This window comes from Schistocerca gregaria, chromosome 4 (assembly GCF_023897955.1).
Source record: "Schistocerca gregaria isolate iqSchGreg1 chromosome 4, iqSchGreg1.2, whole genome shotgun sequence".
NCBI classification, from domain to species: Eukaryota; Metazoa; Arthropoda; class Insecta; order Orthoptera; family Acrididae; genus Schistocerca; species Schistocerca gregaria.
Genome location: NC_064923.1, coordinates 217,633,566 through 217,652,977, shown reverse-complemented (window position 1 = coordinate 217,652,977; position 19,412 = coordinate 217,633,566). Strand labels below are relative to the sequence as shown.

The window sequence follows — 19,412 nt, the reverse complement described above, 5'->3', positions numbered from 1 at the left end:
CAAGAAAGCACTCGTATTTAGACACAATAAAAAACACACAAATATCAAGCTTTCGCAACCCAAGGTTCCTTCATCAGAAAAGAGGGAAGGAGAGGGAAACACGAAAGGATCATTCTTTTGTCTTTCCCACTCCTTCTCTCTTTCCTGGTGAAGTAACCTTGGGTTACGAAAGCTTGAAATTGTGTGTGTGTGTGTGTGTGTGTGTGTGTGTGTGTGTGTGTGTGTGTGTGTGTGTGTGTGTGTGTGTGTGTGGTTTTTTTAATTGTCTATCTACCAGTGCTTTCTCGTTTAGTAAGTCACTTTTGGTATAAATACTGGTGTATTAGACTTAAAACACTATACAGAGGTGGGCTGCAGAAATATCTTTGTAAACTTGTAAAAAGTGCATCGATTCTTCATGAAAGTGGTGTGGCTTTACAGTTACATTTTATCAACTTGTGTCTGGAATCAAATCGTGGATGCGAAGAATTTCCAAACATATAGTACTGTGGAGTTTCGTGACCACGGCTGTCATTGGAACACTGGCTTGGTGGTGCATCACATTGCTTGGCATATATTAAGTTATTAGAGACATGAAGAGGCTGTGTGATATTATCCACCACCACTACCACTGTACCAACAATGCAACAACAATCACACTTCTGCTGATGCAAAGCACAGAAAAGGTACACCTTCAATTTTGTTCGGTAATGTATCACATTTTAGGTCAAAGTCAATAAAGAATTAGTTTGAACAGTTTATTTTATAAATCCATCACTTACTACCCTTAATCCTTTGCCATTTTATTTCAAATAATAATTTAAATTAAAAAAAAATGGTCTTTAGAATCATGATAATAATTCCAGACTATTGTACTTCAGAGTACAATGCTAATAACGCAATTTGTTTAAACAGCAATTATAAGTATCTGTGCACAGGTCACCTTTATTTTTCTATTTGCCAAAGTAAATTCACTAAATGACAGTTTACGATCCAGTTAGTAATTTTCAATAATTAATTACATAAAACAATTTAAAGATGGCTGCCAAAACTTGGCATTAGAATCAATTTGGCTTGTTTTCATCTTAGAATTTTGATTACATGGTACAATTCACAACTGTGCTTTCAAAATCAGAGTACATTTCAAGCTTTATTACAATCAAATTAGCTCATTTAGAGCTTGGCAACCTTAAGAATCAATATATAAGGTTTGTTTCAAAGGGTTTCATATGGTAATGCATGATCATCTTGTTTCCTGCAGCTGCAACTTAAGCTGTTCAACAAATGGATGCACTTGCAGAATCAAACTAATACTGAAGGTTGGCAGTGCTATGATTAAGGCAGTGTTCTTGTAATAGGGAGTGAATTTTACAATCTAGCCCCTGCATCCCTCAGTTACTTTGTAAATGGTAGTTGATAGTCTTCATTATTTGACAATATTCACAGTGTCTGAGTGACAAGATGATAAAATTGTGTTCACTGATAACTTTTCAAAGATTAAAATTATGACCAGTGCCACAGCTACAGCACCCAATTTTGCCCACAATGGCTGATGATACAGAGTGTTAGTTTTCATTAATCAGTATAAGAGTTTTGAACTCACAATGTTAACTTATACAACAAACAATTTTATGACTAATTTGTCACAAAATGCCAGTTTTATAGTGGCTCAATACGAAAAACTTGAAGCAATTGTAGGCAATTTGTTCCCTCTTAAAAGCACAGATTGAGCTTACGTAAAATTGAGCCCCCCCCCCCCCCCCCCCCCCAGGGGAAAACAGTTCTTTCATGAGTTTGTGTGTGGTGCACATAGGGCCCCAAGATATTGCACCCCATTCTTCCTTCCATAGCGGCATTTCCTTCACCTGCCCTCTCTTCCTATCCTCGCTCCTTTCCTTATGACCCCCCACCTTCCCCTATCTCGGTGTTCTGATTTGTATCAACTTGGCTATCCACCTGGTTCTCTGTGTTGCTTGCAATTTTGATCCTTCTCCCTGTTCTTTCATCCTTTTTGGCATTTAGGTCACTGCTTGAAGCTGACCCACACTTCTAAATTTTCTGTTTTTAGTGTGAGCCATTTGATGAAGAACTCCCTTCCTAGTGTCTACAGTGTGGATTCCTCCCTCCCCCTCCCCCACCCCACCCCACCCCATTCCTTCCCTGCTGTAGCATCCCTCCACCCTGCTAGGTCACCAGCAGATGTAGCCAGTCTATGTGGTGGGGCTTTTACGTACCTCTCTGGCTGAGCCCCCTAACAACAAAGGGATCAATGCTACTGATGCCTGAGTTGTTCCCTCCCCATGTACGTCACGGATTGCTTGCTTGTCTTCCTAGTGCATTGGAACTTCCAGCAATGGCTGCTGTGCATCATGTGGCTCTTGCTATGGCTGGGTGGCACCCATGGGGAGAGTCCCTGATCAGAGTGGGTGGTATCAGGGCAGAGGTTTGACACATGAAGTGTATAAAGCTACAAAAATCTGGCTGTTCTCAAACGGCACTCTCTTCAAATGATGACGGATCATTGAATGCTGCTTCATGACCTGGCAGAGCCTTCCCTTCCCTGGCTACACCATGGGAGGAGGGCCACGTTCGCTATCTTGGCATGAAACACTTTCGCCGCTACCTCAACTTCGAACTACGATGGATGGGGTCACGTTCACTGCCACAAAGCCACTGTTTTTTTGTGGAGAATATTGAGGACAAGTTTCGTGAAGTGGAGTCTCTCAGTAAGATGCGGTTGGTCTTCCTGTTGATCAAATCATCTTCTGCCGACCAGTCTGCAGTTTATTATGCTTGTGATTGTCTTGGTAATGTCCCAGAGCCTATTACTCCTCACTAATCTCTGAATATGGTCCAGGGAATGATTTTTCATAGGGCTAATCTGGAGCAATGCAGCATTCATTTCGTTCGGCTTGTGGAGAAGGGTTACAAAGACAACCGCACCAATACTGGCGTTTCCTTTCAGACTTTAGAGGGGGTGCTGTACAGCAGACCCTCTATGTGGTGACTGTGGACACCCACTACATGAACGAAGTCCATGTGTCAATTGTCATGACCACCACTTCCTTCACTCGCCCATTTGCCCAGCTTCCAAGTAAGAAAAGAAAGAAAATCCATGAGTAGAAGTCCCTAGATCACCAGTCCCATGCTGAGGCTCGCCAGAAATATGAGACTCCATCCAGTGTCACTTTCTTCAACTGTTTCCTCTGCTACACCCTCTCCCTCTTGTACCTCTTCTGTACCCCACTCTGCCCTTCCCCTCCCCTCCTCCCTTGGACTGCACTGGAAAATTGCTCCTTCTGTCAATTGCAAAAGTCATGCAGTGTTTGAGTTCAAACAAAACTTCAGTTGTCTAAATTCAACACAAATTGTGCCTTGTTTATGGGCCGACATCAATGGAAAGAGGAAAGATTAAACAATGGTGCAAGCTCTTTAACAGTAGCTGTGCAAATGTGCGTAACAAATGGCAAAGACAGGCTTAATATCTAGGCCAATGAAATTGTACAACAAGCAAGGAAAAAACTGCAATCTGACTGATGATTGGTGTTCGGGCTGGTGAAACTTGGATATCGCAAACTGTGTAAGGAGGTTACCAAAAATGTTTACCAACCACCGCAAAAAGCAAAGAATGTCATGTGGATTCTTTTTTCATATTGTTGCGAGCACTGGGGACATAGCTTTCGTACACACCAATGCTATGGCCATCATTAAACATCTTCAAAAAACCCTGCCTTACTTCAGTTGAAAAATGATGGTTGTTATTTTACGGGACTAAAAATACAATCTTTTTGTTGATTTCATGGAAATGATGCAATTACAGCTGATGAGATTGCGAATTGTTTACAAAACAGACTTGGGTCATTCCATGCCAAGTCGTCTAGTGGCTCCCACATGGCCCTCATGGATTTTGATGAAATTTTGTATCATCATTCACACATGCTCTCGATGAACACTGGTAAAGTTTCAGTTTCAGATATTCAATACATTTGGAGATACAGTCACTTGTTTAAGACCATAGCACAGCTTTCTATAGTGCTTCCTTGAATTTTCAGTAACTTTGAGATGATATATCTCTGTAAGTACTTGCGTGAAAGAAACAAAACTTGGCCATCTTATACAACTTTTAAGTCTCTTTAGAGCAAAATATTAAGAAAGGGGTTTCTGAGCAATTTTCACTACCTGAATAATTCTTTTATCTCATCATACGTTTCTTCAATTTCTTCGTCATCTGCAGAGCTAGTAGGCATATAAACTTGTACTACTGTAGTAGGCATGGGCTTTGTGTCTATCTTGGCCACAATAATGCGTTCACTATGCTGTTTGTAGTAGCTTACCCGCATTCCTATTTTCCTATTCATTATTAAAACTACTCCTGCATTACCCCTATTTGATTTTGTATTTATAACCCTGTATTGGCCTGACCAAAAGTCTTGTTCCTCCTGCCACCGAACTTCACTAATTCCCACTGTATCCAACTTTTACCTATCCATTTCCCTTTTTTAATTTTCTAACCTACCTGCCCGATTAAGGGATCTGACATTCCACGCTCCGATCCGTAGAACGCCCGTTTTCTTTCTCCTGATAACGACGTCCTCCTGAGTAGTCCCCGCCCGGAGATCCGAATGGGGGACTATTCTACTCCGGAATATTTTACCCAAGAGGACGCCATCATTATTTAATCATACAGTAAAGCTGCATGTCCTCGGGAAAAAGTACGGCTGTAGTTTCCCCTTGCTTTCAGCCGTTCGCAGTATCAGCACAGCAAGGCCGTTTTGGTTAATGTTACAAGGCCAGATCAGTCAATCATCCAGACTGTTGCCCCTGCAACTAGTGAAAAGGCTGCTGCCCCTCTTCAGGAACCACATGTTTGTCTGGCCTCTCAACAGATACCCCTCCGATGTGGTTGCACCTACGGTACGGGCATCTGTATCGCTGAGGCTCGCAAGCCTCCCCACCAACGGCAAGGTCCATGGTTCATGGGTTCTGACCTGGCTTTGTTATTAACAAGCTGCTGCTTCAACGTATCAGAAGCCTTATTAGCTGTTTCGGTAACAAGAGTGCGAATTCCTGTCTTACCATTATGATTCACCTTCCCAAAGGGATTGAAGCTTTTGTGTAACCTCTCATATTGTGTAAATAACAGGGCTTCATGGTGTAGGCAAACTTGAGAGGTACTGTCCAGCTTTGCTTCAGAACGTTCGACCAACAACTCATCACTAAAATCCGCAAACCATTTTAAAGCAGTTCCCCCCCCCCCCCCAAAGAGAGTGACATGACACTATCTCCTTGCCCAATTGAGCAGGAAGGTATGCTGTTCCCTTCTGCATCCATCTCAAATCAGTAACTAAATAATGTATTTGGCCTCTAAGTGCAAATTATAATCTGCTTAAATTTCAGACAAATTGCTACTGAATGAAATTATACACAATGCATAATACCAATGAAAAAATCTAATGAGAGATATATGCTATAAAAAACACAATCAAAACAATTTTTTGTAAATGAGATTACAAACTTCGATGGTCTTACGAATCACTTAACAATCCACGCTCAGTCAAGCGAACCCACTCACTATGCTGCAAACACACCACTGAAGTACTGATTGTTCAAACAAGGCTCACAATAATGAAACAATCTGATTGTTAAAGTAATTGTTGCCATTATATTTTCTATAAACTGTGAATCCTGTGTAAGTTTCTCTGTGAAACTAGTGGTTACATATTTACCAAGGTAGTAGGTTACATGTAAGTGTGATTAAATACAAAATTAAAACTCTTAGATGTTTCCGTAATAACTTTAAGACAAAAATTCACAAGTTACAACACCTACGTATTAAAATCTCTGCAATATTGATTGGAAAATTTACATCACTTGATGCATGATTCGAGCAAACATTCTTTTTTGGAAAAATGTTTTATACGATTGAATCCAAAAATTAGGTCTTCATTTTCCACTTGTAAATATTTACAATTTTGAGAAGTACAAAAAATATGAAGCTATTATTCATTGAATTCTCTCTCTCTCTCTCTCTCTCTCACACACACACACACACACACACACACACTTATTAGGCATAATAAAAGGTTTCAGGTATAATTTGAGTGCCAGAACAATGTGTTCAAACTTCCAGTGCGCCTCTTTGATGATGCTACTTTTTAGGGCCTTATATGCTTGCAATGCAAAACCAAATCCACTTTTCTAAATAGTTTAGAATATTCTCCAAACTCTTCTAAACTATGGTCATTAGAAAGAGCAAACACTTTTTTTTGAAAAATTTGACTAAAATTACCCATTTTTAGCACTTTTTGAAAAATCGTCAACTTCATCCTAGATTTGTGAAATAATGGAAAGCAATAGGAGAATGGAATTTTATATTCTAAGATCTTGTGTTGGTGAGTCATGGTGTGCAAAGTTTCATGTACATCCCACTATTACTTTTGGAGATATAAAAAACTAAAGTTAGCATTTTTTTAAACAGCTGTTTTTTCGCCCAACTTTGCTTCAAATTATCTATATGAAAAATGCTCAGAAATCCTTTTCTTAATATTTTACTTTAAAGAGCTCTAAAAGTTGTATAAGATGGCCAAGTTTTGTTTCTTTCCTGCAAATACCTACAGAGATATCTCATCTCAAAGTTGCTGAAATTTCAAGGATGCACTATTGGAAGCTGTGCTATGGTTTCAAACAAGTGACTATATCTCTGCAAGTATTGAATTTCTGAAACTGAAGATTTACTAGTGTTCGTTGAGAACATGTGTGAATGTTCATACAAAATTTCATCAAAATCCATTATGGTCATGTGGGAACATGTCTCGATATGAGACCACTTGGCATGGAATGGCCCACTTGCCATCCAAAATCGATGGCGCAGGAAGCTAGTTTGGAACTGTCCTGATCAGTGTCATTGATTATCCCCAAACTGCTACTTAGCTGAAAATGTTGACTGCTGAACACCTAGTGATGAATATTTCACCATCAGGCCAGGTGCAATTCATTAGACACGAGGCTCGACTGTAATCATTGTCAGTCACATGGCGGCAGGTGTGCAGTTCTGCTCAGCAGTCAACACGTTAAGGATAAGATTTAAAATTCAGCTGTGTCCACTTTGTTTCAAAAACAGGTGCAAGAGTCTGCAGCTGCCTTCCCCTCTTTAAAACGATATAATGAAAACATACAAATCAGTAGGAATGAGTGGGTGGGTGGTAGGTAGATAATGAATCTGTTTATGTGATATTCTTAATCAACACATTGATTGCCATGGGGCTGCCAATGGACACAGCAGAGGTTCAGGCCTGACACCATGTGCCCACCAGTGGTTGCACCCTCCACTATCTTTAGTACAGTAAATAGTGCAGTACTGTGCATTAATTTCTATTTCTTGATTAAGTTGAAGCTGCTGTACAAGGAGGCATGTACAACATCTTAGTCAACATTTTGAACTTTTTTTTCCTCCAGCTTTACACACCTTTGAAAGATAAACTGTATCAGAGTGGAATGTGTAGCCGCCAACATGCACATGGCGTCAGTTGTGAACCTCTGCTGTGACCACTGTTGGCCTCACAGCCATCCACTTGCAAAAAATGGGGTCAATTGTATGTGATACTTATAAATTAGCGAACAGATAGTCACCTCACAAAACAAATCCCCCACTTTTACTTTTGTCTCATAAAATGAGACACTGCTGGTCAATTTATTTAAAATGTATACTGCCACACACTTAGTGATGGACGTTTCACCACCAGGTTGGTCCACGGCATGAGGCTTCACTGCATCCAGCAGTGGGCACATGGCGTCATGCTGTGACCACCAGTGGCAACTTGCAGATGTCATGTTAATTCGATAGTTACGTTACAAAAATAAGCAGAAAAGCTGCTTCTAAAATCTTGGTGTAGTAAAAAGGGGCTAATTACCGACAGTATAGTGCCAGGGGTACAGCGTACACGGACTGTCCACTAGTTTCAGCACTCTGTACCCATGACTTGTTAATTAGAGATGCTTGCCATTGGTTTGTGCCAGACATTAGGTGGGTGCCTTCAGGCTGCCCCTATTGAAGTTGGTATTCTAAACCTGGTGGTGAGAGAACCACTCAATGGGCAAATTTGAATGGCATCTTGTTATTGATCGATCTGTTACACAGTTGCTCATACTCTGTCTTGAACAATGCCACTGTGCCAACATGTCAGCAATTTTCCCCAAAGGTGATCCTGTCTTGTCATTGCTTTCCTTGCAGCATACTACATCCTCCCAGTTCTGAAATATTACTTTTTATTGTATTGAGTGACAGTGCCATGACGGAAATATCTTATACATCGCAATTCGAGGTCATCAAAATTACTTCTCCTGAAAGAAGGCAAAGGAGTCCAAATTGCTTGTGCAAGGGATACAGTGTCAACCAAATAACTGAGTATGTTAATGCATCTCTTGTGAGACTTGGGTAGGCAAGCATGATCCCAATCAAATCCATTTCACAGGTTAACAACAAAGGATGGCAAGCCAGCCAGCCTGAATTTGGTTTTATGGCGTTTCCCCACATTTCACTGGGCAAATATGGGGCTATACCCTCAGATACATGCTACATAAACATTTGGATAATATTTTCACACTTGCACATAGGATTAACTTTAAACATAGACAGATGGGGGTACAGATCCCACCCTTGGGGGTAATAAGAGACAGATGATCTTAGATGTTTAATTTCTTCAAACCATCAAGGAGCAGTGTGTGAAGTAATTACACATGCACAGCAAGATCTTCCAGAAGACTATTCCTTCCCCTATCCCCACCCCAGGTACCACCAACCATGTTGCAACAGTTGGAAGTTGAGCAGTACCAAAAGACTGCCATTTTCAACTGGTTACATTCAAAGACAGAAAATTTCTGTACAGAGAAAACGAAGAAAGTAATGCAATCATATGAAATGTGTTTGGAAGTAAAAAAGTGAAATACATTTGTAGGAAATGAACTGCCAGTAAAAAATTGTTCTAATGTGTTTGATTTTTTATGATAACACAACCTTTGCTTTTGAAAATACACACATCAAAAAAAGTTTTGCATCACCTCGGTACCGAGAGTTTCAGAATCTGAACAGAAAATTGGAACAGAGATTAACATAAACATCATTTTCGCCCCTTTTTATTGCTCATGAAAACCACACATTGCATGTTGTACCACCATACAGTGAGATCTTCAGAGGTGGTGATCCACATTTCTGTGCACACCAGTATCTTTAATACCCAGTAGCACATCCTCTTGCATTGATGCATGCCTGTATTCATTGTGCCAATACTATCCACAAGTTCATCAAGGCACTGTTGGTCCAAATTGTCCCACTCCTCAACGGCAATTCGGCGTAGATCCCTCAGAGGGGTTGGTGGGTCACGTCATCCTAAATAGCCCTTTTCAATCCATCCCAGGTATGTCCGATAGGGTTCATGTCTGGAGAACATTCTGGCCACTCTAGTTGAGCGATGTCATCATCCTGAAGGAAGTGATTCACAAGATGTGCATGTCGGGGGTACGAACTGTCATTCACGAAGTCAAATGCCTCGCCAATATGCTGCTGATATGGATGCACTATCAGTCGGAGGATGGCTTTCACATATCGTAAAACCATTATGGCACCTTCCATGACCGCCACTGGTTCCACATAATGCCACCTCAAAACAGCAGGGAACCTTCACCTTGCTGCACTTGCTGGACAGTGTGTCCAAGGCCTTCAGCCTGACCGGGTTGCCCCCAAACACATCTCTGATTATTGTCTGGTTGAAAGCATATGCGACACTCATTGGTGAAGAGAACGTGATGCTGATCTTGAGTGGTCCATTCAGCATGTTGTTGGGCCTATCTGTACTGTGCTGCATGGTGTTGTGGTTGCAAAGATGGACCTTGGGAGTGAAGTTGCGCATCAAGCAGCCTATTGCGCACAGTTTGAGTCATAACACGACATCCTGTGGCTGCACGAAAAGCGTTATTCAACATGGTGGCATTGCTGACAGCGTTCCTCTGTGCCATAATCCGAAGGTAGCAGTCATCCACTGCAGTAGTAGCCCTTGTGCGGCCTGAGTGAGGCATGTCTCTCTGTATCTCCTCCATGTCCGAACAACATTGATTTTTTTCACTCTGAGAGGCCTGGACACTTCCCTTGTTGAGAGCCCTTCCTGGCAAAGAGTAATAATGCAGACGTGATTGACCCATGGTATTGACTGTCTAGGCATGGTTGAATTACAGACAACATGAGCTGCGTACCACCTCCTTGGTGGAATGACTGGAACTGATAGGCTGTCGGACCCCCTCCGTCTAATTGGCGCTGCTCATGCATGGTTATTTACATCTTCAGGTGGCTTTAGTGGCATCTGTGAACCATCGAAGGGACTGTGTCTGTGATACAGTATCCACAGTCACCATCCATCTTCAGGAGTTTTGGGAACTGGGCTGATACAAAACTTTTTTTGATGTGTGTAACTTGTGTAAAAGAAACAACATATCGGGTAAATTCACACGAAAGAATAATGGTGATTATGTAGAGTTGCCTGTGCGGGATTAGAAGAGCGGTCTAAGGTGCCGCAGTCATGGACTGTGCGGCTGGTCCCGGCAGAGGTTCGAGTCCTTCCTCGGGCATGGGTGTGTGTGTGTTTGTCCTTAGGATAATTTAGGTTAAGTAGTGTGTAGGCTTACGGACTGATTACCTTAGCAGGTAAGTTCCATAAGATTTCACACACATTTGAACATTTTATTTAGAGTTGTCCACATCAACCATCAACCATCACCTTCACATCAGCCATCACCTTAAGTAGTGGTCTTTCAGGTTTTCTTGGCACAATTGACTAATGACGTACTTCTTGGTGTTCTGTCAAGTTGTTGTTTCCATTTTATAACTTCTTCTTCAGCTGCTCAAGTTTCACTGTTCACTTGGTGCCTGGACTCCAACCAAACTGTGAACTATTGTTGGTCCCACATTGCTATTTATAGCTCAGTTCGATAGTTAATGCCCACTGTGCCCATTGATGCTCTTTTGTTTAACAGGTCTCACTGACATTCCATGAAATGCAAATTCTCTCAGTTTTCCAGTTTGGTGAACATGTTGGTCTGTAAGATTTTAATAAACTGAGTGCCAAACCCAAAGCATTATTTACATTGAAACCTCAATCTGTGTCCATTAGGTTTTCTGACATCTTCATTTTCAGAGACTTGTTAATGGCAGTGTCCCAAAAGCTTGTTTGCACCATAGTACTGGTCTTGTATTTCATTTCATATCTGAGGCAGCGCTCAGTGCCAGCTGACTTGCTTGGTTGTTGTTGTCAGGTGTGTTGCTGATGCTCCCAGTCTGTCAGCTCCAAATAGGGTATGCGAGATTTGCATGGACAGCAATACACACCTGGCTTTCAGAGACCTACATCATCTTTGACATTAAAAATAATACTTTTTATCTTTGTTGATGAGAGTGAAATACACTGGATGCTATGTTTCTGTAGGAGTCTACCTATCTCTGCAATTAATGGGCCAGCATAAGGTAGGCAAGTGATTTTTGGCTGTTCTACCTCAATCTGAATCTCCTACTCAGTTTGATGGTAACTGGTCCACAGCCTTCATGAAATTTTTAAATGAAATCATTCCATTTTTGGCTATTAAAACATTATTTGTTGCAAACACAATTTTGACATGTGGCCATTTTCAAACATCGTGGGATGTTGTAACCCACTCAATAATATAAAGATGTGACACACTGTGTAAGAGCAGTTGCAAGTGGTGGTGTGAATTTCTCTGTTGTTCCATATACCACACATGTTAGAAAGCTGTTGAAATCATGATATAAACATTTAACAGTTGTGGTAAATGGATCACAAAATGAGCAAAGATGTAAACAATTCATGATTCTGACTACGTAGCCCATTCAATTTGATGATCTGAGTATCCATTTTTTTCAGAAAGTTATGAACAAACTGAAGGCATGGCAATGGATAGTCCATTACCACTTGTCATGGCTAACCTATATGGGAACACTTTGAAGCATAGGCACTAAAATCGGCCAGATGGAGCAGAAAACCTTTAAGAGTTCCTGGTACGTTTAAACACAGTCCATTATATTCAAATGGAACCTGAAAAAGATGGCCAATGACTTTTCCTTCATATGTTAGTTAAGAGAAGAGTGAACAGATTCCCTGGGTCACAGTGTATACAAAAAACCTACGCACACTGACCTCTATCTCTATGCCTCATTTGTAGCGAAGAAAGTCGGCACGAAAGAATCTGTTCCATAGAGCTCAAACAATATCAGACAAGGAGGGCCTCTAAAAAATTAGAACACTTACAAATAATGTTACTAAGGTATGGATGCTCAGACCATCAAACTGAACGGCTGACGCCATCAAAATTCAAGAACGCCTGAGTGTGACATTTGGACTGAGAAAGCTGAGCCAAAAATAGCTTATCTGCCTTACGTTAGTCCAACATCCAGTAAGATTGGTAAACTCCTTCATATGGCATCCATTGTATTTTTTGCTCCCTTCATAAAAGATAAAAAGTATTCTTTGCAATGTTAAAGTCAATCTAGGTCTTCAAAAGCCAGGTGTATATCGCATTCTGTGCAAATGTGGCGTGTCCTATGAGAAAAGTCATGGAGAGATGCATAGGGGATCAGCAACACACTTGAATGAAACGATGATGTAAATCAGCTTTCACCAAGCACAGCCTCTAATATAATCATGAAATGAAACACGACACCAGTATTGCGGTGCAAACACCAAGTTTGTAGAAAAGTGTGATTAAGGAGTCTACAAAGATAAGATATCAGATAACCTAATAAACAAGGATGGAGGATTGAATTTAAGTAATGCTTGGGCTCCCATGCTCAATTTATTAAAATATCAGCAACCAACGTAGAATTTGTGAGCTCTGTAAAACAAGAGAGCATCAAAGCATGTAGTGGGGATTTAACTCAGTTATAATAGCGATGTGAGACCAACAGTAATTAAAAGTCTGGTCGGAGTCCAGCAAGCGAGTACACATAAAAGCAAAACTTGCAGCACCTGAAGAAGATGGTTGCATCAGTCATCGACATTGTGTGCATAAAATAAAAACAATAACTCAGCAGGAACACTGGAAAGCACACCATTAATCATCTCGAGTTGCTTCAACTGAACTATAGAGCAGCTGTATAACTAATATATTTCTCAGCAGCAGCATATGTTATACGAGGCACATAGTTTTCCAAGATTTTCATTCTCTCTGACCATCACTAGAGTAAGGTGCCCTACCGATCTGCTGGAAAGCAGTCAGTGACACTGACTGGTGTTTCAAGTGGCTAAGACACCATCTTGCTGTCTAAGACCTCTGTGATTTCTCCCAAATCAACATCAATGAGTTCTGAATGATTCAATTGAAAATCATGCGCTAAATTCATTCTCCATCCTTGTTCTATCCAACTTTGTGCTCTTTTTTTTTTTTTTTTTTTTTTTTTTTTTTTCCCCCCTCTCTCTAACGCTCTTGTTAGCAATGGGATGTTAAACCCTAATCTCTCTTCCTACTGAAGATGAAACTACAGTTGCCACCTAGCAACAAACTTTGGAGATTCTGATCTGTATAGTAATTGGATGATGAGTCATGTGTTGTTCTACATGTTAAGTCAGTTTTATGAATGCATCATAAAGGGATTGTCACATGAAGAAAGATTGCGTTTAACATCCTCTTGACAATGAGGTTATTAGAGATGAAGCACAACTCTGATTGTGTGTCAAGGATAGGGAAGAAAATTGGCCATGCCGTTTCAAAGGAACTGTCCTGGCATTCGCTTGCACCAATTTACGGAAATCATGGAAAACCAAAATCTAGATGGCTGGACACGGATTTGAACCGTCTTCCTCCCATGTCAATGTCACGATTTTAATTAAACATCTTGGCAGATGATATAAAAAAAAAAGTAACCTCTAGACCTATTCTGATGCCTGTAACTAGGATTGTACTTCTCATTTTTAGTGTCAATTGCTTAAGGAAATATTTCTTTCACAACTGCATATATTTAGGAATTTTAATGACACAAAGTAATGGACAAAATACGGAAGTTCGTAATCATATTTTCCATAGCTTTGTTACATGCAAGCTATTTTTTATCCATTGAACATATTGATTCATTACTGAATGGACCCATGGCTGATACCATGAGTCTCTCTCTCTCTCTCTCTCTCTCTCTCTCTCTCTCTCTCTCTCTCTCGATACTGACCACTATTTACTAACAGTAAATTGAAAATAAGTAATTTCTATTTGACATCTTCTTTTGATAGCAGATTGTACTAAAACTGGTCTTGTGAATAAAAAAATACTTTGTTTGACAATAAATTCAACCAATAAAACTAAAAGTAATAAGGATGCTGGTAATATTACATACTGAAATCATTACTTTTATTTAATTTTTGTTAAGGCAGTGTGTGTATAAATTTCATCAATTTCAGTTCTAGGAAGTTCCTTCTTGAGGAAAGATTGCTCTATATGTAGTATATTTTGAGTCAGCAACTGAACCACATGTCCATAATGCTTATACAATGTGGTGTAAATCATTAATGCTGTGCAGAAGTGTTTAACAGCGAACACAATTGTATGTCATGCGTGTTACATTAGTAACTGAGAATGAATTCTGTCTGAATACTCTGTTTCTCGTGACAGGTACTTTTTATTTAAGAAGTCCTGTTCATGTCAATTGAATAAAGAGAGAATATGGTCTTGAAGTGATTACTAAGACAGTCCTTGGATGAAACAAGGGCATAGTGTCAGCAAAACATTTAAGAATGTTTAGCAGACAAACTTCTACTTGAAATGACTCTTCATATGACAATGGAGTTAGTAACAATAATAGTTGGACACAAACAGCATGACAGCAGTTATTTCTTATTATTTTACAACCACTTAAGGCTAAGGAGATGACAATTTCTGAGTTATTTTAAGTCTGTATCACTTAATAATAATTGTAAATCTGTGAAAAGTAGCAATAATCAATGTAAAACAATACAATGATTAGATAGCAAAACATGGGGTGGCTAGTTTATCCCGTGCTGTTTGAAAACAGTATTAGTCATTTGCTCCTTAACACAGCCACATTGATTTAACACTGAAGCATAATGCTGCAATGTAACATGAAATGGAGCAAGCTCTTAGGGTCTATTTTAGGGATAGCTAATTGTCTACTTTCGTTAATTGGGAGAATTCCTGCAAAGTGTAGTTCATCTATAAAGGAGACTGCACAAAGGCCTCTTGAGTACTGTTTGAGTGTTCGTGATACCTACCAGGTCTGATTTAAGGAAGACACCAAAGCAATCCAGAGGTGTGTTGTTAGAGTTGCTAGGGGTAGATTCGATCAACACGAGTATTATGGAAATACTCCATGAACCAAAATGGGAATCTCTGAAGGAAAGAAACTATCTTGTCACTCCATTTATACTTTGAACAAGAAAAGGAATGGCTAGCAATGGTATATGGCACCCTCTACTATGCTATATGGTAGCTTATGATGTAATGTAGAAGGCTTATGATATTACGCACAATACAAGTTCAGATCAATATACTAAACAGAGTGGAGCATCTGGCCACCAGATGTGAATCTCTGCCATGTTTGGCAAAACAATCTATTGACACACAACATAGATGCCAAAATGATGTCTAAATTACAAAAGTGATGTTTATGCAGTACACATATGCAGCAAAACTAATGATAAGTACTTGATCATTATTGCTGTCATTAAAGTTCGTAAAAAAAAAAAAAAAAAAAAAAAAAAAAAAAAAAAAAAAAAAAAACCTTGTCTGGAAGAATTTTTATGGCCGCCTCAAGCAGTTTCTAGCCGCTGCTTAAAAATAAAATTAAAAAAAAATCCGAAAATGCTGCTTCTGCATACCTACCTAATGTAAAAGTCGTGTTATTGGTAAGTGGCATATAAGTTTCATTTGTTGTAGCATTTAGAGATATTAGGGAGAATTCTGCTTTCGATTTTTTTTATGTACTGTAAGCAGTTTGTGCCTAGTAGACTACAGAGATGAATTTATCTGTCTGTTTGTGTACGTTGCTTTGGTATTTAAATACTGTATTGATTCTTAACAAATACCTCAGATCTGGCACGCTCTGGTTTTAGAGGCTTCGAAAAATCTGTGTTCGGAACTTCCCATGCTAATGGCGTTTCTGGAGTTATCTATAAAATACAAGAGACGCACGTTACGGTGACATACAATTCATTATTAGTAATTTTTACTGATATACATACAAGTGTGCTTATTTTGCGTTTTTTATTTTTCGTAACTCTTTCGATTTTACCGGATTCTCCATTTTAAAACCGAGGTGCTACGGCCAATGTAATGTTACGAAAAGCCCTCATTTACCGCGCTGTCTTACCTTTCTTTTATAATTTTTTTCCGTGCTACATGCTTGACAGCGAACATTCTTGCGACTTCCATTTGGAGCAGAAGACAGAATCGACTCCCCAAAAGTTTCTTTCTTTGTTGGTTGGTAATATATACCAACACGATGAAGAAAACTGAAACAAAAGATAGGCATAAAAAGCTTATACTTAGTAATAAGATTAATCTTTACCAGAATGCGTGTTACTTAGGCGGTGTTTTCGTCCAGTGATTATCCAGTCGATTAGTCCTCATTATATGCCCCATTCGCTGTAGCAGCCTAAAATTATCCTCCTCGATACGCGCGCAGCGCTCTTCTTCCCACTGTAGTTTCTTCAGTTTGCAACACACGTGCTGTCGTGTTGGAGGAGGAGTTGAATCTATGGCAGGGAGCGCGGACTGGACCTATACAAGGGGTTAAAAGTTTGAAGCACCATATCACTCATTTACAAATCCATCAAATGTCATTTATCAACGAATACTAACCTTGCGTCGATGATTGTTATATCTTCTCTGCTGCCATGGACGTATTAACAATTTCTCTCTTCTCGTAAGCATATCGCTTTTGACTGAAGTGTTTCGCGAACGTTATCGATCAAACCAGCGTTGCATAGGTAGTAGCCACGTGCCATGTATGTACATGAAACTGTTTAAAGCCCAAACTACACGCCCATCACACCTGCACAGACAAACTGTAGCCTATGGACCAAAACTTGCGCAGATATGATAGTAAGACGAAATGGAAGGTGGAGGTTATCTCTAATACTAGTTAGTGAGTTGATCGTCTGACACGTCATTTACCAGAACGTAGTCTCTTGCCGCTAAAATTCCTGTCCTAGAAAGACAGATGGCAGACCATCTTGTAACTGTCATCCAGACACACGAGATTTATGGCGATTTATTGAATATAAAAAGCGCAAACAGATCCTAACGTGTATAGAGGAAATTCGAAGAGCTTTGAATATCTGCGCCAGTAAGCTTGCAAGTGGAAAAAAGTTGATATTATTATTATTATTATTATTATTATTCACACACACAATTGATAGCAAATACCGTACCAGTGGAAAGTAATTTTTTTTAAATAGGTAAGAATTAAGTGAATACCTTATGTTACAAGGTTTGCTAACAACGACAAAATAATTCAGATGAGTTTCGATCAGGGGGACTTACAGTAAGGCGACTTGGTTCTGTCTGAGGCCACTTGGAGCGTTGCACGTTTATCAGTCCTAGAGAGCCTGTATCCCTATACAGGCTCTCTAATCAGTCCATCATCTCACTTTGTTATTTGCTGACTTTTAGCCTTTAGCCTTCCAGATTTCTTTTCGTTTCATAGTTGATACAGTTATTTTGAAGCCCAAACAGCAAAACCTGTCTACTATATTAAGTGTTTTGTTTCTTAATCTGATTCCCTCAACATCACATGAATTAATTCGACTACATTCCATTATCATTGTTTTCGCATATATATATATATATATATATATATATATATATATATATATATATATATATATATATCTCCTCCTCTCCAGATGCTGTCCATTCCATTCAACCGCTTTTCCAAGTCGTTTGCTGTCTTTGACAGAATTACAATGTCATTGGTAAACCTCAAAGTTTTTATTCCTTCTCCTGCACTTCAGTTCATACTCCAAATTATTCACTTCCCCCCCGTACTAAATTGGTGATCTCTTGATGCCTCAGAATGTGCTCTACCAACCGATTCCTTCTTCTAGTCAGGTTTTACCACAAATTTCTCATCTCTCCAGTTCTATTCCATACCCCGTAATGAGTTACATTATTAACCCATCTAATCTTCAGCATTCTTCTGTAGCACCACATCTCAAAAGCTTCCATTCTCTTCTTGTCTAAACTGTTTGCCATCCATTTTTCACTTCCATACATGGCTACACTCCGTACAAATACTTTCAGAACAGACTTCCTGACACTTACGTCTATACTTGATGTTAACAAATGTCTCTTTTTCAGAAACGCTTTCCTTGCCCTTGGCACTCTACATTTTATATCCTCTCTTCTTCGACCATCATCAGTTATTTTGCTCCCCAAGTAGCAAAACTCATTTACTACTTTAAGTGTCTCATTTCCTAATCATCACCCGACATAATTCGACTACATTCCATTATTCTCGTTTTGCTTTTGTTCAATTGCTCTCCCAAGTCATTTGCTGTCTTTGTCAGAATTACAATGTCACTGGCAAACCTCAGAGTTTTTATTTCTTCTCCCTGGACTTTAATTCCTACTCCAAATTTATTATTTACTGTTTGCTCCATATACAGACTGAATAACATAGGCGATATGCTACAATCCTGTCTCACTCACTTCTCAACCACTGCTTCCCTTGTGTGTCCCTTGACTCTTATATAACTACCATCTGATTTTTGTACAAATTGTGAAAAGCATTTTGCTCTCTGTTTTTTTATCCCTGCCACCTTTAGAATTTGAAAGAGAGTATTCAAGTCAACATTGTTTATAGCTTTCTCTAAGTCTACAAATCCTATAAACATAGGGTTATGTTTCTTTAACCTTGTAAGGTCAATATTGCCTTGTGTGTTTCTACGTTTCTCCAGAATCCAAATTGATCTTCCCCAAGGTCAGTTTGTACCAGTTTTTCCATTCTTCTGTAAAGGATTCGTGTTAGTATTTTGCAACTGTGACTTATTAAACTGATAGTTCAGTAATTTTCACACCTGTCAGCACCTGCTTTCCTTGGAATTGGCAATACTATATTCTTCTTTAAGTTTGTGGGTATTTCACCTGTCTCTTACATCTTGCTCACCAGATGGAAGAATTTTGTAATGGGGCTGGCTCTCCCAAGGATATCAGTTGCTCTAACGGAATGTTGTGTACTCCCAGGGCATTCTTTCGACATAAGTCTTTCATTCTTTTGTCAAATTCTTCACGCAAGATCATATCTCTCTTCTCTTCTTCATATACGTCCTCTTCCATTTCCATAATATTGCCTTCAAGTACATCTTCCTTGTATAGACCCTGTATACTTCTTCCACCTTGCTGCTTTCCCCTCTTTGCATAGGACTGGTTTT

General features: G+C 39.5%; 1 protein-coding gene across 2 annotated transcripts in view; it reads right to left on the bottom strand.

Moving 5' to 3' along the window:
- The window catches only part of LOC126267095 (uncharacterized), a 41,266-nt gene extending 24,034 nt beyond the window's left edge, over positions 1-17,232 (bottom strand). The window contains exons 1-4 of one of the 2 annotated variants that reach the window (XM_049971966.1): positions 16,840-17,223; positions 16,562-16,758; positions 16,349-16,490; positions 16,065-16,148 (exon numbers count right to left, since the gene is read on the bottom strand). In XM_049971966.1, the coding sequence (XP_049827923.1) occupies positions 16,065-16,148; positions 16,349-16,490; positions 16,562-16,758; positions 16,840-16,911 (495 nt within the window). In that variant the 5' untranslated portion in view covers positions 16,912-17,223. Of the gene's footprint in view, positions 1-16,064; positions 16,149-16,348; positions 16,491-16,561; positions 16,759-16,839 lie in introns of both variants that reach the window. The other variant, XM_049971967.1, reaches the window with a different exon arrangement.
- Between the last annotated feature and the right edge of the window lie 2,180 nt (positions 17,233-19,412).